Source organism: Chionomys nivalis, chromosome 11 (genome assembly GCF_950005125.1).
Source record: "Chionomys nivalis chromosome 11, mChiNiv1.1, whole genome shotgun sequence".
In the NCBI taxonomy this organism is placed as follows: domain Eukaryota; kingdom Metazoa; phylum Chordata; class Mammalia; order Rodentia; family Cricetidae; genus Chionomys; species Chionomys nivalis.
Window position 1 is genome coordinate 18,470,415 of NC_080096.1, and position 25,889 is coordinate 18,496,303.

General features: G+C 52.6%; 1 protein-coding gene across 1 annotated transcript; it reads right to left on the reverse strand.

The window, feature by feature from the left end:
- Positions 1 to 1,193: 1,193 nt before the first annotated feature.
- On the reverse strand, positions 1,194 to 24,874 carry Crybg2 (crystallin beta-gamma domain containing 2). The gene is made up of 20 exons (XM_057784736.1): positions 24,860 to 24,874; positions 16,703 to 19,205; positions 16,138 to 16,185; positions 15,943 to 16,055; positions 15,661 to 15,790; positions 12,921 to 13,060; positions 11,633 to 11,759; positions 11,300 to 11,335; positions 10,862 to 10,998; positions 10,602 to 10,728; positions 10,212 to 10,351; positions 9,998 to 10,124; positions 9,580 to 9,612; positions 9,341 to 9,453; positions 5,753 to 5,882; positions 4,465 to 4,604; positions 4,066 to 4,189; positions 2,338 to 2,496; positions 1,454 to 1,613; positions 1,194 to 1,364 (listed from the first exon to the last, which is right to left on the reverse strand). The coding sequence occupies exons 2-20, from the start codon at positions 19,151 to 19,153 to the stop codon at positions 1,276 to 1,278; spliced, it is 4,524 nt and encodes a 1,507-aa protein (XP_057640719.1). The 5' UTR covers positions 19,154 to 19,205; positions 24,860 to 24,874; the 3' UTR covers positions 1,194 to 1,275.
- Positions 24,875 to 25,889: the final 1,015 nt, after the last annotated feature.

The following is a 25,889-nucleotide window of genomic DNA, read 5'->3' on the forward strand; positions in this document are numbered from 1 at the left end:
CTCTGCCACCGTTAGTTCTATTTGCTTCACTTGTGCCTGGTACTTGGGAGTGACAGACCCAGTTCTTCCCGCCGCCCCACACAACACCTCTCCGGCCATCTCCCACCGCCATGACACAGGTGTCTTTATGGTGACAGATGTGGGGACATCATAGACCACTTGGCTCTGTTTCTCTCAAACCCCCCGGCTGGAGCGCTGTAGACCCAGAAGCACCCCCGTGTCTGGGAGGGCTCACGGAAGGGCGTCTCCTGAGTTGTCTATCACGGGGCTAGCAAACAAGGAGGCAGGTGTTGCCACGCACACCCACAGCCAAGGAAGGCAGGAAGGACAATCAGGCTCCTCCAACTGCTCCTCCTGGGCTTGGGGCTGCAAAGCCCAGACCGGTCCCCAAGACCCTTGTCTCTGTGTCTTCGCAGGAACCTATGCCCAGAGGACCGGAAAGTGACTACAGCTCCAGGCCTCTGACAGCCTGACCTGTCCCCTAGCTAGGGACCCAGCCCCTTCTGACAGCCTGACCTGTCCCCTAGCTAGGGACCCAGCCCCTTCTGACAGCCTGACCTGTCCCCTAGCTAGGGACCCAGCCCCTTCTGACAGCCTGACCTGTCCCCTAGCTAGGGACCCAGCCCCTTCTGGTTTTTGGACCAAAGTCAAGCCTTCAGGCTTTGAGACTAGAGTTGGAAGAAGCAGGGAGGAGCCCAGGACAAGGCTTCTTGGGTGAAGACCCCCTCATCTTTCTTGCCATGCCCACTGTGGGCTCACACCCCGAACCTTGAAGTTCTCACCCATGGACACATCTGTATTCCTAGAGTACGTTCCTCTGCTTCCTCTATTTGACCTGGCTAACTCCTTCCCTCCCCATGTGTGTGTGTCAACTAGGGGTGCTTCTTCAAGTGGCACAGACCTCCACTTCCGTTCCGTAACACCCATCAGAAACCTGCACTGGAAAGCAACACAGAGAAAAAAAAAAAAAGATGGGATACAGGGCTTTGGCTAATGGTTGTGCCCCGCCCCCACAATCAGGGAGGCAGAATTGGGTGGCACACTGTTAGTCTGGTTCTGGAGCTCCCTCTGGTGGTAAGGAAAGGCTGTACAAAGAGAGAAGCCAACCTGGAGGGGGCCGGAAGGGTACCGGGGAATCTCCCTCCCAAAGGCAAAGTGGAAAGACATGACAACACCCGGTAGCGTGATAGAAAACAGCTGATGTTACAGCAAAATATCTATAAAAAACATTTCATCCCAGCAAAAGCTTCCAGCAGGAAACGGGGTGAAACTGGTTCAAAGTACGTAGACAGTCCAGATCTGGGAAGGCCTGTCCTTGGTTGGTTCCCAGAGCACCACGTGGTCCCGGTCATAACCTCGGCCACCTGAGGGGGACATTCAGAGGTGGTCAGGGTGCTGGAGACAGCACTGTCTCCAGTCCCCTTGGGTGCTCCCCACCCCCAGTCTATGTTACCCTTCACGTCGAGGATCTGGCCTTCAAACATCTGGCTGCAGATGTGACCCAATTCACTGATGCTCCAAGTTTGGCGTGGTAGGCGGCTCTCGGCCCAAAGTACTACTTTGGAGCCTGGGCTTGGAGGTCCAATCACCTGTAGGCTCATGGTGGGGGCCACCTGAAGCCCCAGAAGATCATTAGACATTGCATTCCCCACAGGAAATCTCCCAAGCTCAAGCTATCCTTCAGACACTGGATTTTTGTTGCTTGTTTTTTTTTTTTTTCGAGACAGGGTTTCTCTGTGGTTTTGGAGCCTGTCCTGGAACTAGCTCTGTAGACCAGGCTGGTTTTTGTTGCTTGTTTTGTCTTTGAGACAGTATCTCACTATGTAGCCTTGGCTGGCCTGAAGCTTACAGATATCCAACCGCTTCTGCCTCCTGAGTGCTGGGATTGAAGGCCTGCGCCACCATACCCAGGTCATAAGCTGGTTTTGAATGCTGGCTATTACAACTGTAGCCCTAGGCAAATCTCTTTATCCTTTTTAGATTTATTTATTTTATGAGGGTTTTTCCTGAATGTAAATCTGTGTACCACATATATGCCTGGTGCCCACAGAGGTCAGAAGAGGGCATCAGATCCCCTGGAAATGGAGCTAGGGATGGCTATGAGGCATCATTTTTGTGCTGGGACCTGAACCCAGGTCCTCTGCAAAAACAAGTGCTTTTAGCTGCTGTGTCATTTCTCCAGCCCCAAATACTGGTTTTTGGAAGGTTTATCATGAGAAAAAGAAAAGAGGCCACATTCTCTACTTCCTCCAGGCATCTTGGACCTAACTTGGCGGGGACTTCCTACAGTAGTGTGGCAAACCCGGAGCTCAGCAGAGCCGGCTCCGGAGTCTTTACCTGGTTCTTCAGCAGTCCCTCTTCATAGTACCAGACGCAGCTGCCCCCAGCTCGGGGCTCAGAGACCACCACACGGCCTGCTTTCATGTCCTCCACGCGATCAGGCACTGCCAGGAACCCCCCTAGTGCTGCATTCCAGAGGCGGAAGTAGGCTCGGCGCTGCGGACAAGGAAAGGCTGAGAGTCTGCAGCCAGGGGTGCCCACCACCCTCAACCCTGGACCCTCTAGAAGACCCACACCCCCAAACCCTCCCTGCCTCCAAACTCTTCCTGACCCTGCTTCTAAATCACACCTTCTTTATACACCCATCCTGAGGGCACATGCATAGCACACGTGCCCAGTTCTGTGACCATAGATACCTACCCGTGTCTAGGGTTCCTGGCCGATACACCCACAGTCCACAAGGTGGCACAGTTTAGAGAAAGCACAAACAATTCCACAGGTCCACGTAGTCACCACATTCCCACATCATAATTGACACAAAGATCCCTCAGTCTGTTCAGTACTAAGAACCTATGCTTGCTACAGGTATAGCTAATCGTAATAATACAAATGCACACAAGCACACACACATATACACATGCGAGCACTCGCGCGCACGCGCACACACAAGAGAAATGCATGCATGCATACATGCTGAAGCTAAAGAGAAATGCAGTGACACTAGATAACCAGAGATCAGAACAGGCTCAGCCAGCGTCGGCAGGGACTTCGTTAGAGGTGACAGTCAGGGAAACAACGAGGAAAGCCCTAGGTGTCATCTGTGGAGTGCTTCCCAAGAGCGTGTCACCCAAGGGTCCTGCAGTCATGGGCCCTCAACCAAGTCACGACTGTTCCCGTTCCCTCAGTTTATAGATGAGGAAACGGCCTGGCATGGTGGTGCACGCCTATAATCCCAGCACTCGGGAGGCAGAGGCCTGCGGGTCTCTGTGAGTTTGGGGCTAGCCTGATCTACATAGAGCGTTGCAGGCCAGCCAGAATTATATAGACACAATGAGTCCCTGTCTTAATATATAGGTGTACACATACATACAAACACACACACACACACACACACACACGGAAACCAAGATCCCTGAGGGGCAGCGCTTGCCCAAGACTGCAAATAAACTCCTTGCCCACTTCCCTGGGCCTTTATTTCCCCCACTGCCATGAGAGTCTATGAACAGAGAGACTACACATATGCCCTTGTACATGGATGTATATATTCATTCACAAGCTATTGGGCAGAGGTTTGAGCAGGCACACATACACATGCCCATGTCCATACACACAAAAACATACAAATCACCTCCAGAGTACTTAGATGCATGACCTCAAATGATGGAGGCACAAACATACTCTTAGATGGGCACATGTATATGTGTGTATACACACATACACGCAGGTTAGTGCCCTAGAACTGTATGTATGCAGAAATGAAGCCAACTTTTAGACAAGCAGGTACAGACATGCACCTCACGAGCAAGCTTCATGCTTCCCAAAGCCACGTGTGCCGACTGCTGGTATGTGGAGCGTGAGGTGATGCTCAGCTTTGGGGGAATAAGTCTGTTGTACACACTGAGTCTTTCAGGACAAACACAAAGTAGATTTGGCAGAGACTACTGGGATGGCGATACAGAAAGAAGCTAAGGACAAACTGTGGCAGAAGGACACAAACGTCAAGCTTTGAAACACACAGATGTGAGACAGGCACAGCCTGAGGTGCTCACGCTGACTGCTACCTACCTGTTTGATGGGGTAGAGGGAGCCCACCCTCTGGGTGCCGCTGTAGGTCAGCCAGTTGGTGATCTCACAGGTACTTACTAGCCACTGTCGTCCTCGGAAGTCACTGTGCTCACACACCACCCAGCTGCACCCGGCAGATGCCAGAGACACAGGGACGCAGACAGATAGACAGAGAGGACAAGGCACAGGTGTTAGAAGAACCTCAGCGTCCTCTTCCCTCACACAGGATGAGGGTCCTCTGGGGAGGAGGCTAATGGGCAGATTTGGGGTTTTCAGGACCCAGCATCCAGCCAAGCTCTGAGACACTCAGTCCACACTGCTCCCTCCTTCCTGGCCTGGAGTGGGGTCCCCAGCCCACTACTCACCCAGTCCAGCTAGGAGCCCCGCCCCCACACTCACACGCCACCCTTGACGCGCACAGACAGCACGTGGTTGTTGAAGCCCTGGGCCTGTAGGCTTCGCACCTCCCCGGTCAACTCGATCTCCTTGCCCTCGAAGCATTCCAGGCCGAAGAGGGACAGGGAAGGCTCTGAAAAGTGCTGGGGCCGAAGAAAGAGATGAGGTCATGACCCGAGCCCAGCGCAGCTCTGTCTCACAGTCCCAATGTTCATGCCCAGACCTGCAGGTCTCCAAGTTCCTGAGGACATTTACGATCAGCAAGGTCCCCAGAGTTTCAGTCCCAGCCTGTGACAGACTGGCACCAGCTCAGCTCAAAATCCTCTCTCTGAAACTCTTCTTGCATGGATTATCTTAGTTGTGTACTAAATTGTTCAGACTAGACCGGAACTCACAGTGCAGCACAGGCCTTGGCTTCCCGAGTGCTGGGGCTGCGGATGTGTGCCGCTGTGCCTGGCTCAGACCGCTGGCACTCCTAAGAACTAACGGCCAGGCTGGAAACCTGGGGGCTCATTTGCCATCATCTCCGGTTGACGTCACCCCAATGATGAGAACTAATAATCACATCTATGAATAACCACCCACCTTTATCTGTGGCTCACTGCAGGCCAGGTCCTCGGTAGAGCACTTTGTCCAATCTCATCCTAGCTCCTTACCGCCCCTAAGGGGCAGATGCTATCATGACCCCTGTTTAGCAGAGATGGCCCTGAGGCTGAAGAAGGTAAGACAGATGCCTTGAGGCCCCAGATCTGCGCTCCTGCCCAGGTCTAAGTAACTGTCCCAGAGCCCAGTGTACTGGCGGGAAGGGGCTCAAGCTGTAGAGCCAGGCAGCCTGCGGGAACAGCTGCTGTCTGTCCCAGCTGTGCAACCTGGAGAAAATCAGAGTGCCTCTGGGACTTAATTTTCACATCGAGTAATGACAACGAGCCTCACAAAGCTTTGGAAAGGGCCACCCAGAGAATGTCAGCACCACCCAGTCAGGCTCCTGGTCTGATCTCCACAGACACTGACATCATCATAGTGTAGGTATGGCTTCTGTCAGGCTCCTCCCAGGAACAGCAGTCACCTCTATTAAGGGTCACTGAGGCAGCCTCCCCCTGCCTTGCCCCTCCCACCTCTCCTCTGCGGTCTAATTAAGTTTGGTGCCTCTGGACTATTTCAGCAAACGATCAATAAACGCCTGGTCAGCTGAGCTGCTTTAGGAGCCTCAAAATTAAGGAGGAGTCTGGAAGGTGGTATGTGAGACAGGGCTCTGCCTCTCTGGCTACTCGGGACAGAATGGGGAACTCACCAAGGGAACCTTCCGGAGAGAGCCAAGGACCGTGGAGGCCAGGCAGCCCATGGCTGTGAGAGTGGGGAACTCTCCCTCTGACACAATGTGCTGGTCGGCCTCAAAGTTCTTCTCCTCAAACAGGACCCAACTGGAATGGAACAGATACAGGAAGGTGACACTAGAGCCCAAGTCACCTTACACCTGCCAGGAACCCTGAGAGTCCACAGTGCATGCGGACTTGATGGTGTTCCTCTAATCCAGGAGGGGTCTAGGGTGGACAGCACTGCAGCAGCAGTAGGGGAAAGGAAGAAAGAAAAAGAATAAAGCTAAAGAAGCGGGACGTAGTGGCGCACTAAGGAAAGCAGGGGCAGGTCGATCTCTGCATGTAAAGCCAGTCTGGTCTACATAGTGAGTTCTGAGCCAGCCAGGCAACATGGTGAAGCCTTGTTTCAACAAAAACAAACAGTGGGGCCGTGGTGGCACACACCTTTAATCCCAGCACTCAGGAGGCACAGAGGCAGATGGGTCTCTGTGAGTTTGAGGCCAGCCTGGTCTACAAAGTGAGTTCCAGGACAGCCAGGGCTGTTACATAGAGAAACCATCTTGAAAAACCAACCAACTAACCAAACAAACAAAAAAGCCAAAAACCTACTAAGTTTCTAGCCAACTGTGGTGTTTGTGTGTGTTCTCTAAAATGAAGCCAGGCTGTAAGACACCTCTTATCTCCATGTCTTCAGGTAGATAAATTCATTTAGTATATAAGCCTTGGGTGGTGAAGCCGAGGTTTGTCTTCTGACTCGGGGCCTTGGCCATCAGGCCCAAACCAGTTGGCAAGCCTCCTTTCCCAAGCCTTCTTCCTCCTGCTTTCTTCTGTATACTGAACTGTATCTCATCAGGTAAAACTATGCAAGTTATTTGCATTAACTAATTACTTTATTTACTGGGATAGGGTCTCACTATATAGCTCTGGCTGTCCTATACCTCACTTTGTCGATCAGGCTGGCCTCGAACTCAGTGACTCTGCCTCCTCAAGTGCTGGGATTAAAGGTATGCACTACCATGCCTGCTTATGAGCATGAATTTATAATCTTAAAAAGATTCTAGAAAAAAACCAACAACAATGTAGAATTAGGACTTGGGTATGTAGCTCACTGGTAGGATGCATGCTAGTATATATGAGGCCCTGGGATCAAACTTTACCCTTGCAAACAAACACATGAAGAGTTCTTAAAAATTAAAATACTAATCTAACTATATACCAGGTTTGTAATATAATCACAGACAAAAATGATTATTTCAGGGGCCAAAGAGATGGCTCAGAGGTTGAAAGCTCTGGCTGCTCTTTTTTAATTAATTAATTAATTAATTTATTTATTTATTTATTTATTATGTATACAATATTCTGTCTCTATATGTGTCTGCAGGGCAGGAGAGGGCACCAAACCTCATTACAGATGGTTGTGAGCCACCATGTGGTTGCTGGGAATTGAACTCATGACCTTTGGAAGAGCAGGCAATGCTCTTAATCACTGAGCCATCTCTCCAGCCCCTCTGGCTGCTCTTGCAGAGGATCTGGGTTTGGTTGTCAGCACCCACGGGGTGGCTCACAACTTTCTGTAACGCCAGTTCCAGGGCATCTGACGCCCTTTTCTCGTCCCGCAGACACTGCATGCACAGGGTACACATACATTAACATACAGGCGGGCAAAATATTCAAACACATACAATAAAAATAGATCTTCTTTTTCGGAGCTGAAGACCTAACCTGGGGCCTTGCACTTCCTATGCAAGTGCTCTACCACTGGCTAAATCCCCAAACCCCAAAATAAGTCTTTTTAAATAAGATTATTTTACACTTCTTTCAGATTTTCTTTTTCCCATGGGTTCCAGGGTCGCCTCAAACTCACAACACAGGCAAAGGCGATCCTGGGCTCTTGCTTCCACTCTCCAAGTGCTGGGATTAATGTCGTGTGACCATGTCCAGCTCTGTCTGCTGGTTTTTACTTTTTGGGACTGGGTCTCAGAGCCCAGGCTGGCTTCGCAGGCATGACCCTGCTACCTTAGCTCAGCCTCTAAGTGCCAGGGACTAAAGGGACATCCTACTATATGGGCCTCAAATTTCTTTAAAAGGTAGCTTTTTGACAAAAAGGGTTCCTTGTGGTTATTTTTGTCCTCAATTCTTCTTACACCTACACAGTTTGGAACAGTAAAAAACCTACCTTTGAAAGAAATCTGAAGCCCATATAGTAGAACCGCAAGGAACCCCCATAGTGCTCAGTGGCTCCACTCTGGAGCAGTAAGAACATTATAATTTTGAAGCACTTAGCATGCAGATTATAATGCATTATTGGAGGTGTGGCCTTGTTGGAGAAAGTGTGTCACTGGGGAGAGGGCTTTGAGGTTTCAAAAGCTCAAACTAGGACTAGTGGATCACTGTGTCTTCCTGCTGCCTGCCAATCCAGATGTAGAACTCTCGGCTACCTCTCCAGCACCATGTTTGCCTGTGTGCTGCCACGCTTCCTGCCACGATGATACTAAACCTCTGAACTGTAAGCCAGCCCAAATTAAATGTTTCCTTTATAAGATTTGCTACAGTCATGGTGTCTCTACACAGCAATAGAAACCCTAACTATGACAGCCACCATGTATATGCCTGGTGTCCTCAGAGGTCAGAAGAGGGCATTGGGTCCCCTAGAAATGGAGTCACAGATGTGCTAAGAACAGAACCCAGGTTCTCTACAATAGCAACAAGTGCTCTTAACCACTTGAGCCATCTCTCCAGCCCCTATTTTTATCATTTTTAGTTATGTGTATATGTGTGTGGAAAGGAGGCAGGGGAATGAGCATGTTAGTACAGGTGCCTGGGGAGGCCAGAAGCCTCCAGTCTCCTGGAACAGACGGTTGTGGGCCACCAGACAAGGGTACTGAGAATCAGACTTGGGTCCTCTGCAAATACAGCAAGTGCTCTTAACCAACGAGCAACCTCTCCAGCCATGAAAGTTTCTGAAATTTTGGAAAGGAGTCAGAATGTCTTCAAGTGTTTGTGTGAATGTGTGTGTGTGTGCGTGTGTGTGCCACTGTACTCAGGTGAAGGTCAGAGGACTTTCAGAGTTCGATTCTCTCCTTCCACTCTGGGATGGATCCTGGGGTTGAACTTAGGCAATCACATTTGCACGGCCATGGTGTTGACTCACTGAGCTATCTCACCAGCCTCAGATTCCTTTAAGTACAGTTATAAACGGAACACATTTCTGCTGTTGTTTAAGACAGGGTCTCATGCAGCTCAGGCTGTCCTTGAATCCCCGATGTAACTGAACTAAGGTTAGCTTTAAACTGACCTTCCTGCCTCTACCTCCCAAATGTTGAGATTACAAGCATGCACTCTTTGTTCAGCTGGGATTCTCTCCAGAGTTATATTTCGTATTAAAATGCTATTATATTTGTTTTAAAGTTGAATGACTCAGGACATAACAGTTAATCTGAAGGAAGAAAATCATCTGAAAGGTGTTATCCTTTGACCCTCACCCCTTACTCACCCACCCCCTACCCCATCCCCATCCCCGGCCTCTCCCAGCACTCCACCCTCCAGCCCCTCCTCCTGCTCACCTGCCACCATGGACCCGGCATGACTGGGGATGGAAAGAAGCGGGCAGAGAGGCCTGGTCATCCTCAAAGGAAATGTGGTCGCCCAGGAAGTTGGGGCCTGAGAAAAGCTGAATCTGGAGACAGAGAGGTGAAGAGGTCAGAGTGAAGGGGTAAGGGGTGGGGCAGGAGGAAGGGCCAAGGGAAGAGAACTTTGCCCTCTTGTGAAGATCCCACCAGATCCCGCGCAGCCGCCCCCTTACCTTCGAGACGAAATGAAGATCGCTCTCTCCAACCTGCAGGGAGAGATCAATGCTGTGAGTGAAGGATGAGGCAAACCTCAAGCCCCTGAGCTTCAAAACCGTTGCGGCGGTCCAGCAGTCCAGCAGCTACAAGCTCCGCCTCTTCCAGATGCCCCGCCACCAAGAGCTCAGGCCCTCCTCGCCCCGCCCCCTCTGCGTGACACAACTTGTCCCTCCCACCACCTAAGTCAGTTCAGCAGGTCTAAGCCCACCCATCTCCACCCTCAATGCCCCTTATACCCTCCTACCCCCTCCTTCCTTCCCCCTGGCCACGCCCGTCCTCTGTCCAGCCTCGCCAAGCAGTCGGGGTTTGCCAGACTGACCCCGCCCACCGTCTTGGCCCCGCCTCCGAGGCGACGCCCGCCGCTCAGGCACACACCTGCACAACGGGCTGAAGGGAGCCAAGGGCGCTGTTACCGGAGCCCCAGTCGTCGCAGTTGCGGTACACACCCTTCTCCAGGATGTACTGTTCGCCAGAGAAGCCCACCTGCTCGTAGGCCACCCACCTGCAGGAAGGGCGTGGCTTGGGTCGGCGAGGGCGGGGTCGGCACTGCGCCTGGACCCGCCCTGCGCCTGGGGCGGGGATTACTCACACGCCGCTGAGCACGTGGATGGCTTGCGTGCTGGGTCCGTGCTGTGCTAGCTCCACGTCTGGCAAAGCGGAACTCACCTCCACGTAGTGTCCCTGGAAGTCCGTGTTCTCAAACAGCACCACGGCCGGGTCTCCAAAGTCCTGGGCCCCCAGAGACAGTCAGGTTTCTCCCGTACACTGATGCTAACCCACGAGAGTGCCCAGACCCCAAGGAAGCAGCCCACCCCGGGGGATTAGGTGAGAGGTGCCGGTGTGTTCTGCGGAAGAGCCGCCAGAGGGAGAGAGACCATGCCTGGAAGAACGGGCAGAGGGGTGCATATTCCTCCCTTAGATTGTGCTGGGGAAGTTGGGGTGTTGCCAGACAGAAAGATAGCCAATTGCTCCTGCTCACCGTCCGGATGACCCGCAGGGAAGTCAGGAACTCATCATAGCCTCCCCAGTGTGACCAGTCAGCATATTCGCCCTCTTCCAGCAGGTACTGGTGGCCCCGGAAGCCCTCCTTCTCGTAGCCTACCCAGCTGGGGGAAGGGGAAAGATGAGCCAAGACAGCCATGAATAAGACAGTACACCAGACAGCCTAAGTCACTCTCCACCCTCAAGGGGAAAGCCTGTAGAGACAGGGCAGACAGGAGAAATCTCGTAAGTCCTCACCAGCCCCCAAGGATCCGCAGGGACCCCACAGAGGTCAGCTGGGGGCTCCGGCTATCCTCTGGCTGCCGAAGGTTGTAGATGTCTCTGCTCACTTCCCAGCTCTGCCCCTGAAAATCTGGGGCCTCATATACCACAGCCTGGAAGAAAGGATGTCAGGGTGACAGATGTCATCTGGACCAGACCCAGAGAGACTGGCTTTCTAGAAATGGCTCTACATAACACCAGTCTGAAGTCCCCAACTCTCCCGTGGAGCACTGTGGCCTGTCTGCTCTGACCTCTGACCTGATTCACACACCAAAGCCAGTGCCCAGTGAGTCCATCAGGCCTGCCCTTCTAGGCCCACCTTCTGCCCCCCACAGGGTCCTTATCTCCTGTCCAGGCTTCAGTGACCATCCCTCAGATACACTAAATACCCTTTGACCCTGAGTGTTCCCTTACCTTGGGCTCCCCTGGCTTCTCCACGCTTGGGCAACCCTGCAAAAGAGACATGGTTGAAATGCTAGCCCAGAGGTGCGTACACACAGATGAGGCTGGAGACTTAGGGTTTTCTCCATCCTAAGACTCCTAAAAATTGCAGGACCATATCTTCCCATGTCCCACACCTTGGGCTAATCCCCCTTCTCCTCTAGTCCAGGTCCCAATAGGAGCTCTGGGGCACCGAGTCTCTAGGGAATTGATCTATGGTTACTCCCCATCTCCTGCCCGAAGAATTGGGGCCACCCCACAGGGGAGTATAGACAGAGTGGCTTGTGGGTGTCCCCCACTCCTTACCAGTTTCATGGGCTTTAGTGAACCTACACTGGGGCCTGATGTACCCCAGGCCTCCAAGGTAGGGTACTCTCCAGGCTCTAGGATATAGGGAGTATCTTCAAAGAATGGTTTGGGGTATAGCAGCCACCTGGGGGGGATACAGAAGAGAAGCCACTGAACTTGGGACATAGACATGGCATGGTAGGGTAGGTTTAGAGGGGAGGAAGAACTTTTGAGGGGGGCTTGCACAGTTATGTTAGAGAAGACATCCCAATCCTCTCTCCATTCTAGAACAGCCTGTTCTTAGTACCCCTTCCTGTGCCCGCCCTCTCCAATTACATGAGGAAGTTAGAGTTACACACGTACCTGCTTCAAACCCCTACTCTAATCAGCCTCACAGGAAAGCCTAGCTACCCACAGGCCTGCAATCTTCCTCCCTTGGTGCTTCCCATCTCCCCGTCACTGTTTACACTGTATACACTGGCCAGGCTGGATTTCTGTAGTCTGATCCAGGGGATGGGACCCAGGATCTCATGTTTGCTCAAAGTGTGCACTCTACCACTGAATAACTCCTAGTCCCAGGCCAAGCTTGGGGTTTTGTTTGTTTGTTTGTTTGTTTGTTTTTGAGAAACAGTTCAAGGTGGCCTTGAAATTCCCGCAATTCTCCTGCCTCCACTTCCCAAGTGCTGGGATTACACACGCATGGAGTCCTAGTCCTTTTCTGGCTCACTTTTCACATGACCTTCCCTCTTCCAGACTCCTCCTCCAGTTATACAGAGGACAGATACTTAAGTTTTCTGACACCAGGGTTACAGAACATACAGAGACCATACCCCTCTGCATGTGCCAGACCACGTCAACAGAACCTACGAATTCCTGTCCTCTTGTGGTTTAGCTTCTGGGCTAGCTCGTCCCAGGAAGGCTTCTTTGACTACACCCACCTCCACTTCTTCAGCTGGTTGACTTTAGCATGTCCCTGCAACCCTGTGCCCCCCTCATTCCAGAACACTCTAGGTGTTATTGTTGGCTGTTTACATGCCTGTCCCCACCAGAAGAGTAAGGGTTTTTGTTTTGTTTTTCTGTTTTTTTTCTTTTCGAGACAGTCTCACTGTCTGTAGACCAGGCTGGCCTAAAACTCATATAGATCCACTTGTCTCTGCCTCCCAAGTGCTGGGATTAATGCTGTGTGCCACTGAATGCAGGCCTCAGACTGAATGCCTTTGAGAAGTGAACTGTCTATCCTGTCTGCTCTGTGTCCCCAACTCTTGGTACAGTGAATGTCCAGGGATCCCAGAATAGCCAGACTCACAGTCCTGCAGAGACAGTGGCAGATGCCACCTGTAGGGGTCTCTCTAGACCTTGAGAGTCTTTCAAGTCCCCCGTCAGCATCACTTGGTTGCCCTTGAGGCCCTCCTCAGAGAACAGGCTGATCCCCGGGGTGCGGTAGTCCTGCGGAGGGAGAAGGGAAGATGTTCAAGTGCAAACTTCAGGCTTCTCTGACCCACCTGTGTCCCAGGGCCTCCAGTCTGGCGGGGCTCCCGGAGGCTCTACAAAAGCCCAGCTGGTCGTGTTCTTAGAACCCAGAGGGAGTGTTCTCCACAAGGCCAGCCAGCCTCTAACCCTGGACCAAAGTTCTCACTGGTACCTTGTGGACTTCTGGAACCTAAGACCAAAGTCCCCAGAACCTGCAGAGTGTCAAGACTGTCCCCTCTCTAGGTGGCTGACTTCCCAGTTGCTGGAGGGAGCAAGATGGTCAGGCCCTTCCTGATTCTGCTTTGATGTACAGTTCTGACCTCTGTCCAGACTGGCTTTTTGTTATTGTTCACGTGGGTGCTGTGTCTAGAATCCACGCCCTTGCAAGGGCTAGGCAAGGTCTCTGCCACACCCCATGCTTGCTCCAGGGTGGCTTTTTTTTCTTTTTCTCAAGGTTTCATATAGTCCAGGCTAGCCTCGAATTCACAATGTAGCCAATGTTGATCTTAAACTTTTTATTTTTAAATGAAATTTATTTGTTTGTTTTTGGGGGTGAGGGAACACAAACATACCACAACATGTGTTTGTAGGTCAAAGGACAACTTGTTGGAATTGGTTCTCTCCTTTACCAGGTGGGTCCAGGAGATCAAACTCAGGTTGTCAGTTCCAGTGACAAAGTCACTGAGTCATCTCAGCAGCCCCAACCTTCAGCTTCTTATTCCCCTGCCTCGACCTCCTGGATGCTGGGATTACAGGCGTGTGGCACTATGTCTTATTTTACGTGGTGGTGGGGAATCCAAACCAGGATTTGCGTAGCTTGGCAAGCACTCTACCAAACGAGCCTGCTCATCCACTCCATAGTCAGCCTGCTCTTGGCTGTCTCATGCCGCATGGTGGCAGGGTTCTATGCATTGTCTTTCTCCTTCCCTGGGATCGCTTTTACTTGCTCATTCATTCGTCAGATGATAAATCATCTGGATCGTGCTAAGGCTGTATTCTACCTAAATGGGATCATTTAGTCCCTCAAGAGAAGTTCTCCACATAGAAACATACAGGAAGGTGAAGCTCGGCAAAGCTAAGCAGACTTGCCCAGGATCACACAGCCTGTAAGCAATGGAGCTGAGAGCAGGGAAGGGTCATTTTGGTTTAGTGTCGCAACCCAGCACCTCCCACATGCCTGGCACACAGTAGGTGCCAACTCAGGGCTGAATGAATCAGATGGTCCCAGCACTCTGTAACCTCAGAGCTCTTGTTTCTCTCCTGTGTCTCATGCCCTCCTACACAGGGATGAATTCACTGTGAGTGTCTCAGCACGAACTGCCCACCAACATGTTTGTATCCGTAGAGCCTTTGACAACAGCCATCCCTTTCTTCCAGCTCTCAACCTGTACTGGGTCCTCAGCTCCAGAACCTCATCACCCTTACCAGAGAGAGAACTCTGGGGTCAAGGGCTCATCTCGCCAAAAATACTACTAGCTAGGTGCAACAGTGCATGCCTGGAATGCCAGCACCCGGGAGGTGAAGGCAGAGGACCAGGATTTCAAGACTAGCCTTGACGACGTGATGAGTGTGAGGCTAGCCTAGGCTGACATCAGACCATGCGTTTAAAAGAAGAAAAATGTCACCAGGCATGGTGGCTTATGCCCATAAGCCTCTAAGCATAGCACTGGGGAGGCTGAGGCAGAAGGTTTGTTGTAAGTAAATTCTAGCTAAGTCTGGGCTCAGTGTGAGATCCTATCTCATACAAAACAAAGCAAAAACCCACAAACAAACCACCAAGTGTCTGATGGGTTTTATTCCTAACATTGCTCTGCATCTCTCTAGGAGTCAATATCTTTTGTGTGTGTGTGTGTGTGTGTGTGGTTTTTTGAGACAGGATTTCTCTGAAGCTTTGGAGCATGTCCTGGAACTAGCTCTTGTAGACCAGACTGGCCTCGAACTCACAGAGATCTGCCTGCCTCTGCCTCCCAAGTGCTGAGATTAAAGGCATGCACCACCACCATTCATCCGGATATAATTTTGTTAAATTCGGTATCAGTAGTTTATAAAGTCATGCTATGAAAACAAACACAGGGCCTGGCACCTAGCCAGGATCCGAGAAATGTCTGTGGGGTTGGCATGATAGCTCAGCATGTGAAGTGCCTCTTTCCGAGCCTGAAGATCAGAGTTCACACTCCGGGACCCACATGAGGACCTTCTCAAGCTGTCCTTTGATTCATCCATACTGGGGCACATGGGCGTGCACACACACACACACACACACACACACAAATTAATAAAACTTTTAATTAAAAACACCACAGAGGGGAATGTCTGTGAACGAGTAAAGAAATAGGCTCCATGGCACGTTGCCTAGAGCGGTGGGTGACTCTGGCCCATTTCGGCCACTCTGACCTAATTTTGATCTAGCACCAGCTCATACCTCTTCAGCTTGCTTACCCAGGGGCACAGCCCCTACCTGCCCATCAACCTACACCTTCCCAAAACTTTCTTTCTCTCTCAGTGCCTCCAAAGAATGCAGAGATACTCCATACTGACCCCCTTCTGACCTCTTCCCCAGGTAACTGACCACTCACCCGCACAGCCCTCCTCAGGGAGCCGATGCCTTGGGTACTCCAAGTGGATGCCAAGGTACTGATGTCCACATCCCCTTCAGGCAGAACCACCTTCTGGCCTTGGAACTCCGGCTGTTCATATAGTATCCAGCTGTGGACCCAGAGACCCCAGGGTCACAGGGCATGAGGTTGCACCCAGAGTCTCTGTCTCTGAGTAGCTGGTGGGGCTCCTACAGGCCTCACCACCTTCCTCACCCCCAGGTTCACAGCCAGGTCCCCCCTCCCTGGCCACTCCCCACTTACCAGCCTCGCACCACCCTCACGGAGGCAACAGGGGTCCAGCCTGAGGTATCTACAGTGTCTCCCCAGATTTCCCTGCTTCTGCCCTGGCAGCCAGGCTCTGAGAAGAGCGTCACCTGGGAAAACACAGCAGATGTCCTCAGGCCCTGTCACCAGGTACTGCCCCCTGCCAGCCTCCATTTGCCCCCATGTCCCTACCTTCCCAGGCCTGGTGTTCAGCTTGCCCTGAGTCTTCAGTGCGGGACTCTAGAACAGAGAGGGTGTCAGAGATCTTATGGGGTCACCACTTCCCCCACACTGCTCTTCCGAGAATCCCATGTCCTGTTGCTGGCCTCCACCCCACAGGATACAGCCCACAGAGATCACCACCATTGCTTCCAGCTCCTATGGCCTCACCACCCTGCCCTAGGAGCTGGGAAACGTTCCTTCTCCAGCTTCTGGGCAGTGAGAAGCCTTTTGTGTTGTTTTGTTTTTCAAGACACGGTTTCTCTGTGAAACAGTCCTGGCTGTCCTGGAACTCACTCTGTAGACCAGGCTGGCCTTGAACTCACAGAGATCTGCCTGTCTCTGTCTTCCGAGCCAGCAGGCCTTTGGAATCTGTATACTCCCACTATGCTATCACGGACACTGAGGCCCCAAATGATGTGCATTGCAGAGTTCAACTAAGCTCCTGCCTCCTGGGACCCTGCCTCCCAACACCACTCTCTCCAACCACGCAAGGGGAAGCCAGGTACCTCCCAAGCCCCTACAAGGTCTCACTCACCCACCCTTCCATGGGTTGGGAAGGTGCTGGCTTCTCTGGTGGTGGCTTTCCACTGCAGAGCAGGGGTAACTGTCCAGGTACCTTCCTGACCCCTGGAGCTCCATGGGGTGGCAAAGCAGATAGTTTTGAACCTAGTGGTTCCAGGGTAGGGATGTCCTTGTTGGCTGGCACCAGACTGCCAAAGAGAAGGCTGCCTCCAAGGCGGGAAGTAGGCCGGTTGCTGGGCTGAAGTCCGGGACCTTGATCTGCTGTATGCCTCTTCATCATCTCCAGAGGAGAGCAGGAGACCTTAGCAGGTTTGGGTGGGTCAGCATCCAGGGCGGGGCTGGGCCCTGCTTTCTCCTGCCTGCGCTGGAGTTTCTCATCATCGCTCAGGTAAGGGTTCTCCAGCTCCTCCTCCTCTTCCAGGGCAGGTTCCTCCTGGGGACTGGGTCTTGGAATGGATGGGCTAAGCTGATCCTCCTCAATGGGAGGCAGTGTGGCATACATGGCCAGGTAGGAGGAGCGGGGAGCTCGGGGCAGTCGGTGAGTTCGGAGGATCTCAGGGGGCTCCATGCTCCGCAAGGTATCCAGGAAAATCTCCAGGTCGGCAGTCAAGGCTGCTTCATCCTCCTCCCTAGATGGTTCTGTGGTCGCACTCCCCTCAGTGGAGTCTGGGGTGAACTGGGACTCCATGCTGGCCTCTGCTCCCACCGGCTTTGAGGCAGGAGAGCCTTCTAGACTGGGGGACACCTTGGCCTCTGAAGAGGATGGAGCAAGGGGCCTGGCAGGGCTCTGGAAGCCTTCATTTGGGGTAGATGATGAGGAAGAGTTCCCTTGAGAATCCTGGACAACTTCACCCTGTTTGGGGGTCTGGGGAGTCGGGGCAGTGGGGTCTTCAGCTGTCTCTTTCCAAGGAAGGGGATGGGAAGGGCAATCTAAAGCATCCTGGCCATCCTCCTTCTTGATGGAAGCACCTTCTTCTACACCCTGGACAACCTTGGCGGAACTGGAGGATGAGGCAGTGGAAGCAGCAGGGGCCTTCACAACCTCTTTGGGGGTGTGGGAGTGGGCAGGAACACTAGGGCCCGGAAATACCTCTTTCTGAGTAAGAACAGAAACAGGCACATTTTCAGGGTCCTGAACAAACTTATTCTTTGGTGAAGCCGGGGCAGAAAGGCCTTGGGGACTAGGGACAGCTTTCCTCCTTACAGAAGATGGGCTAGGGGGCTGCTCAGGAACTATAACCCTGCCCTTCTCCACAGGGTCCGTGGGGAGACCTGTAAGCTTCTCTTCCACAGGGGGCGGGACATGAGGCATGGGCTGGGCTTTGAGGTGTGTGGGTACCACTGGTTGCTCTGGAGGATGCACCAGGGAGGAGGCACGGGTCTGGGACTTGGGAGAAGAGGGTGTTGGCAGGTGGATATGAGAAGTCTGGTTGGGGAGCAGGACAGGACTGGAGGCTCCCTGCTGCCTTGAAGATTCCCCAGCTCTGGCATCTGAGACACTGCCTTGGTCTTGGGCTGGGTGGACTACAGGAACATCTAGGTTCTGAGTGCAGTGATCCACCACGGGGATGCCTCCTGGGGTCAGGCTTGGGCTGTTCTTCAGTTCGGTTGTGCTAGTCTCAAATGGCTGTCCCAGGGTTGTTCCCACTGTGCCACCGAGGGCTGAGCCCCTCGAAGTAAGTCCGGTGAGCCTTGGGATCCGACTGGCAGGAGGACTGCGCTCAGCCGGTACGAGGTTGCTTAGCAGTTCCAGGGCCTGGCTGCGGCTGGGTGCGTCCTCGGCTCTCGGGTTCACCACCACTGCCCGGATGGTTCGGGTCACGTTGCGGCCCCTCGGCAGTGTCTCGCCTGACATCGAGGGCCCCACATTCACAGAGCTGCTCACTCGGCGGTCCACTTGCCCTCCCACCGCCGTAGTGGTGGTGGTGGTGGTCCTCGCTGTGCGAGTCATGCGCCATTCCTCACGGTTCCTGGAACCTCCGCTCGTGACACCCGCACTGGGATGGGGACTCGGCTCACGTGGCCCGGGCAAGGGCACCAATAGTTCAGTCCTAGCCATGGATCCCACGCCTGGTGGTTCAGTCCTGGGAGCCTGGGGGCCACCATCACCCCAATCCACAGCCTCCTGTATCCTCACCACTGGCCTTTTCTCCTTGGGGGGTGGAATATATTTCTTGGAAAAGATGGGCCCATGGCTTTGAAAATTCGTGGATCCAGGCTCCTCCCCAGGACCCTGGCAATTTATAGTCTCCTCTTCTTTTTTAACAAAGCCATTGACTTCTCTCCGGAAGCTATGCTCCAACACCTCCACCTGAGGGGTTTCCATCCGAGCACCTGACACCAGGGATACTTTGTGAAATCGGTGTCTGGTCTCTTCCTGGACAGGAGGCCGTTGGCGCCATGTCAGTGTGGCGCTTACCACTCTGGCCTCAGCACCAGCTGGGGTCCCAACTCTCTCTTCCATGTTGGGCCCCAGCAAAACCTGAGATGTCCTTGTCACACTGTGGCCTGGCTCCCTGCGGATGATAAAAAGGGAGAAAGGTGAGTAGAGGGAGGGATCCCCAAAATCACAAAGCAACTGCCAGGCCCAGACTGGGCTGAGTACGCTTAGGAAAGTCACATGACCTTTTGCCCATCTCACCACTTCCAAGTGATGCCCCCTGTTCAGGTTCCCAAAAGGCAAAGCTCAGGCCTGAGCCCAGAGGTGAGAAAGGGGATGAATTATTATGTAGACCAGGCTGGCCTGGAACTCACAGAGATCAGCCTGCCTATGCCTCCCAAGTGCTGGGATTAAAGGTGGGCATCATCACTGCCCAGTGCAACAAACGTTCTCAATGGCTGAGCCAACACTCCAGACTATTGAATCTTATTTCTTTATGTTTTTGTAGTGCTGGGCATCAAACCCAGGACTTCATGCAGGTTAGGCAAACACTCCATGGCTGAGTCATATTCTTAGCCCTCTTGCTGTTCCCTCCCTCATCTCCCTGACTCTCTCTTACCTCCTTTATTGGATGGGGGGCAATGAGCAACACCTGTCAAGGCTGAAATCTGGGCTTGGGCACTTCTACAACAGCAACAGCCACCACATGTCGAGGGCACCCTCTGGGGCACCTGACTAAGCACTTTTCCATTTTATTGTTCTACTGAGCCTGAATCTGGGAAGACTGGACATGATGAAGAATAGTGTGAGAGATGGCTCAGAGTTAAGAGCAAATACTGCGCTTGCTGAAGACTCAAATTCCGTACCCAGTAGCCATGCTGGGCTGTTTACAACCACCTGTAGCTCCGGCTCTGGGAGATCCAATGCACTCACATGCAGACACCCACACAGAGATATACACATACACATAATTAAAATAATAAATCTTTCTTAAGAAGAATAAATCATAGAGGCTGGAGAGATGGTGCAGCGGTGAAGAACATGAACTGCTTTTCCAGAGGACCCTGGTTCAATTCCCAGCACCCACATGGCAGCTCACAACTGTCGGTGACTCCAGTTCCAGAGGATCCGATACTCTCTCACAGACCTACATGCAGGCAGCGCACCAATACCAATGCACAGGAAATGAAAATAGATAAATTATTTTTTAAAAAGTAAATCATTACTAAATTATAAACAAGCATTTCTATTTCACCAATGAGACTTAAAAGGTTCAGACAGATGACTCTGAACAAGAGTCACCCCTTAGCAGTGAGACTTGCACCCCAATCCTAAGAGCTTAGTCACACTCCAAACTCCCCATAGGTACGTAGAGGCTTACATATTTATCTGGTAATCAAGGCTCTGGTTTGGTGGTTAATCTAATTTTTTTTTTTTTTTTGAGACAGGGTTTTTCTGTGTAGCCCTAGCTGCCCTGGAACTCACTTTGTAGACCAAGCTGGCTGCAAACTCACAGAGATCCGCCTGCCTCTGCCTCCCGAGTGCTGGGATTAAAGGTGTGCGCCACCACATCCGGCCCTTTTTAATGTGTTGAGATAGTATCTTGTGTGTAACTCTAACTGGCCTGGTAGTAGTTATGTAGCCCGTGTTGGCCTCACCTCATATTAATCCTACTCAGCTTCCCAAGCCAAGCGCGGGAATTATATGCTTGTACTGTCATGGCTGACTGGGGTTCACGGTGAGGTTTGTTTGTTTGTTTGAGACAGGGCCTCATGTAAACCAGCCTGACTTTGAACTTTCTTTGCCACCAAAGAACATCTTGAACTTAATTTTTTCCTATGTTACATTCAGTGTGTGAGTGTGCATGTGTATACGAGCGTGTGTGTGTGTGCGTGCACACATGTGTGTGTGTTTGCATGTGTGTGTGTGTGTCCGCGTGTGTAGGTATCCCACGTTGGGCTTGAGGAGGTCAGAAGACAATTTGTGGGAGTCTGTTCCCTCCTTGCACCACATGGGCTGAGGAGACTGAGCTCAGGGTGTCAGGCTTGACAGCAGACCTCCTTGTCCACATGCTCATCTCCCTAGCCATGACCTTGAACTTTGAACTTCTGGTAGGATTATAGGCCTGTACCAGTTTGATTATCATAGTGCTGGAATGCGACCTAGGGTTTCATACATGCTAGGCAAATACTCTACCAACTGAGGTACATCCCAGCCCTGGGGTTCACCTTTAGAAGAACCCACCTCAGACCTTAAAGAACAATCCACCCATAACCACTCATCTCCACACACCGCAAGGCAAGACGGTTTTAGGCTTGAAGAGGCCAGGACTCACCCAGCTGGATGAGCCCGTCCTCCAGTCTGTACCTCATCTCTGTGAGCCTGTCCCAAGAGGGCTACACTCTGAGTGAAATAGATCCTAATTCTTTTCCCCCCCATCTCTACCTCCCTCCTTCCTGAGAAACTGGAAGAAACCAGAACTTTGACCTGTTCTGTGGCCCCAGCCATGAGTCAGGTTTTATGAGGGGCAGAGATGAAAGACTCAGAGGCCCAGAGATGCCTGACTCAATTCCAGGACCACTGGTGGCTACCAGGGCGTCTAGCATAGAGACCGCGGGGCCCCTGGCAGCCTGTGAACGGTGATGGGGGGGGTTGGATGACTCCCAAGACTTCTCCAACCAGAGTGCATGGTGAGAACCGACACACCTAGACACCCGAGGCCTGAACTCAGCTCCTCACAACAGCCCAATCCGACCCTCCCACCCTCATTGAAACCTTGTCCTCTCTGCTGGGATTCCCTATAGAACTTTGTCCCTCATTCATTCTGCGCTCCGTGCTCAGACTCACAGAGACTTCTCTCTCTCTCTCTCTCTTTCTTTTTTTCCCTTTGGTTTTTCGAGACAGGTTTCTCTCTGTGTAGCTCTGGCTGTCCTGGAACTCGCTCCATAGACCAGGCTGACCTCGAAGTCACAGAAATCCACCTGCCTCTGACTCCCGAGTGCTGGGATTACCCCTCTCCAATTCTGAGTAACAACCGCTATGTTCATCCCCCTCCCGCCCCTTGTCGCTGATGGCAAAAGGCAGAACTTGAGTTATAACTCGCCCATGGGGCCAACTGCCGGTCAAACTCACCCAAAGCTAGTTTTCTTATGAAGGTGAAATCCCCAGAGTCCACAGCTAAAGGTCCAGATGTCTGGAAAGTCCCATGGGCTTCGGCAAAGTCTCAGGAAAACAGCTCAGGGGAAGTTGACTCCGGTCAGCCCAGAGTCTATTGATGACTCCCAGCAATCAGTTCCATGCCTTTCTCAGCCCAGCCCAACCCTGGGACAACACCCCCTGATGGCCATTCATTCCTCAGGCATGTGGTCACAGCTTATGCCTGCATACTTCTAGGGACAGGGAGGTCACCTCCTGACAGTTCACCTGTCCCATCCCTGGACAGTCATAACTGCTAGAATGCCTTTACATGTGTTGGAATGTGCCTGCCTATAGCTCCCCATTTTTGTCTTTGTCTGCAGACACACCCCAGTAACCTAGCTACTGCCCCTGCAAACAGAAGTGCCTGTTCCCAGAGCCCTCTCGTCTCAAGGGCCCGAATCCACAAGTGGATTTGCTAGCAAGGTGACCTATGACCTCTAAACAAGGTGTGTGGGGATGGGAAGGGAGAGGCTGAGGAGGAAAGTGGGGGGGGGAGTGTGGGAAAAAAATCTCATCTAACCCAACAAGTCCTGGGATTCTCTCCGCTTACCTGTGAGTCACCCCCAAACTAGGCCAAACCAGTCCACAGGCCCACATGCTGCCAAACACATGCTACATCAGACAGGTATTCACAGAGCCAAAGACCCAGCACATAACAGAGCACAAAAATACACAGACACCCACCTAGACAAACACAGCCAGGAACGCGCACCACCACACGCATGGGCACACACCAAGAGACACAAACACACAGAGACACCCCACAGCACAACAGGTAGGCAAGCCACATGCTCCACCATGAAACACACAGGCACCACAACACACATGTGCACGTATCCCCAGCACACACCATTTAGTTTACAACCACGGACAAGTTCTCTCTTTCCTGCCCTTGAACAGGGATACGTACTCAGTGCACACATAGCTTCTACAATCCCACTTTCTGCCCTGGCTGTTCTCTGCCCCTTTCCCCACATAAGTTGAGAACCTTGCAGCAGAAAGTGGACACAGAAGGATAATGTCCCCGGGGGTCACCCTCCTTCATTTCTAAGTGGATCGCAGATTCCACTTCCAGTCTCTATTCATCTAGATTGCAACCAACCAGAACCCCGTGTTCCCCAGCCCACCCCACTATCTGTTCCCCACTTCTCTCTAAGTCCAGCTCACCTCCCACCCCCTCATCCTTTTACGGGCTGTCTTCCCATGCTGGAGTAACCTGGCAGCTCTCAGGGCCAGTCTGAGCCACCCATGTCCTCCTCCCTAGACACAGCACCAGGCACACCAGCTCCTACCCACGGGGACCTGAGTCTTCATGCTTTGGCGTCTGTTAAGGGTACTGTCAGATGCACAGTGTGTTCCACACAGCAGCCACAGGGCCACGCTGAGCTCTGCACGGCCACAGAGGCCTCCTTGCAAGGCAGGTGGGGGCCGGGGGAGGACGGCCAGGGCATAGACAGACCTGGCTTTGAATTCTGACTGTCCAGTTGGCTTTAGGAAAGAGACTTATCCTTACTGGGCCTGTTTCCTGATTCTCTAATTAGCTGGGGGTAATGTAAAGCTTAGCCCCTAGTTAATGAATTAAATCAAATTATTCTTAAAAAAAAAAAAGACCAGCCGGGCGGTGGTGGCGCACGCCTTTAATCCCAGCAGATTGGGAGGCAGAGGCAGGCGGATCTCTGTGAGTTCGAGACCAGCCTGGTCTACAAGAGCTAGTTCCAGGACAGGCTCCAAAAACCACAGAGAAACCCTGTCTCGAAAAACCAAAAAAAAAAAAAAAAAAAAAAAAAAAAGACCAGCCACTGATGGCAGGTGCCGCCACCATCAGTAGGAGATCAGTAGGAGTTTCTCAGAGGCCACTTTGGTGGCGCAGGATTCTTCCCTAGCGAGATCCCATGTTCGGTCCTCAGTGAGTTCTGAGGGATTTGCACTCCACCCCCTCCCCAGCCTACCAGGCAGACTCACTTCAACACAAATAAAAAATCTAAGCTTGGGAGTCTTGGCGCCTCTTCTTGGGGCTGCCGGCAGAGCCAGGTGGGATAATTACACTGCCAATGGCGTGTAATTAATAAGCATCCCTGCATTTTAGCGGCCCAGCTGAATGAGGTTCAAAGCATGCTCCCTTAGCCACCTCCTTCTTCCTCATCTCTGACTGCCATACCCAACTCTCTGGGTCGACACAGCAAGACCCTGAGAAGCTAAGGAACCTATGCCTGGGTACCCAACACCTTGGCTGGGAGCCCATTCCCAGACTGGCTCTGTGATCTCTTGTAAAAAACCCAGGAGTAACAGCAGTTAAGGAAAGGAAGGTTAGCCTGACTAGCCCATCCTCTCTGTGATGAGATTTGGCCTCCTGAGGGTGGGCAGGGAAGGAAGGTAGGGGTGGGTTTTAGGAGGCAAACCTGGGAGTGCGGGGGTGGGGGGAGAAGCAGAGAATCAGGAGCGGACACAGAGTTAGCTCACTCTCAAGGTACCAAATAAATGGAAATCTCAAGCCTGAGAAGCCCAGAAACAAGACAGAGGGACCCGAGCAGGGGTTGCCACCCCAGGCCACCCTCCCACCATCATGTCCCTCAGGCACCAGCCTTTATTTACCTGCTGTGTGGGGATCCGGGCTCCCAGCCCTCTCTGAGCTCCTGCCGGGCCTTGCTTCCCTGATGCTGTGGGACACTCAGCCTTGGCTCCTCAGGCAGGTTGATTGGACACCCGGTGATGGGGCGGAGTTCCTGGGGAGGCTCCTGCCAACCCCTGGATTCCTCGGGGCCACAGGGGTGGGGATCTGGTCTGGCCGGTTCCTTACCCTCCTCCCCAGGTGCCTGCCCGCACCCCTGCAGGGTGACAGTGATGTGGTAGTGGGTCCTTTTGACACAGGGACCAGTACGTAGTGGCTCTGGCTCTGGCTGGACTGGCTCTGGGGTGTCAGGCCTGCCCTTTGCCCTTGCTTCTGTGAGAAAGGACACCGGGTGGGGCAGTAGGGCTGTGTCTTCCAGGTTGCTGGATGTCTCTGGCCTCAGCAGAACCTCTGGGGTGCTGTGTTGGGGGTGCTGGCAGGTGTCACCTGGGGATCCCTGTTTCAAACAAGAAGGAGCAGGCTCCGGGCAGGAGGGATGACTGACACCATCAACGGATTCCGCAGAACCTGCTGGTGCTGGGCACTCATGCTCCATAGGGCCACAGGAGGCCAAGTCACCGGCACTGCCCACGGCTGGCCTCTGTAGCCTCCCCAGGGGTTCGCTTCGTCTTCCTGAGATGTGCAGTCGCTTCTGACTCCAGAAACCACCATGGCTCCTGACTTGAAGGTCCCATTCTGAATGGCTTTTGCTTTGAACCTGGTGGGAAGCAGAAGCAGGGATGTAGTGACGGGGACGTGGTGATGGCATCTCCCCTCTGGAATCCAGATAACTCCGGCTATTCTTTTTTTTTTTTTTTTTTTTTTTTTTGGTTTTTCGAGACAGGGTTTCTCTGTAGCTTTGGAGCCTGTCCTGGAACTCCCTTTGTAGACCAGGCTGGCCTCGAACTCACAGAGATCCGCCTGCCTCTGCCTCCCAAGTGCTGGGATTAAAGGCGTGCGCCACCACCGCCAGGCCAACTCCGGCTATTCTTGGTCGACCTCCTTGACTCACAG

Excerpts from the sequence above, each read along its gene's own strand:
- Crybg2 (XM_057784736.1), bottom strand. The coding sequence starts at position 19,153 with ATGGAAGAGAGAGTTGGGACCCCAGCTGGTGCTGAGGCCAGAGTGGTA. Across the intron at positions 10,729-10,861 it reads CTGCGGATCCTTGGGGGCTG|CTGGGTAGGCTACGAGAAGG; the intron begins GTGAGGACTTAC and ends CCCTTCCCCCAG. Across the intron at positions 1,614-2,337 it reads AGGGACTGCTGAAGAACCAG|GTGGCCCCCACCATGAGCCT; the intron begins GTAAAGACTCCG and ends CTGGGGCTTCAG.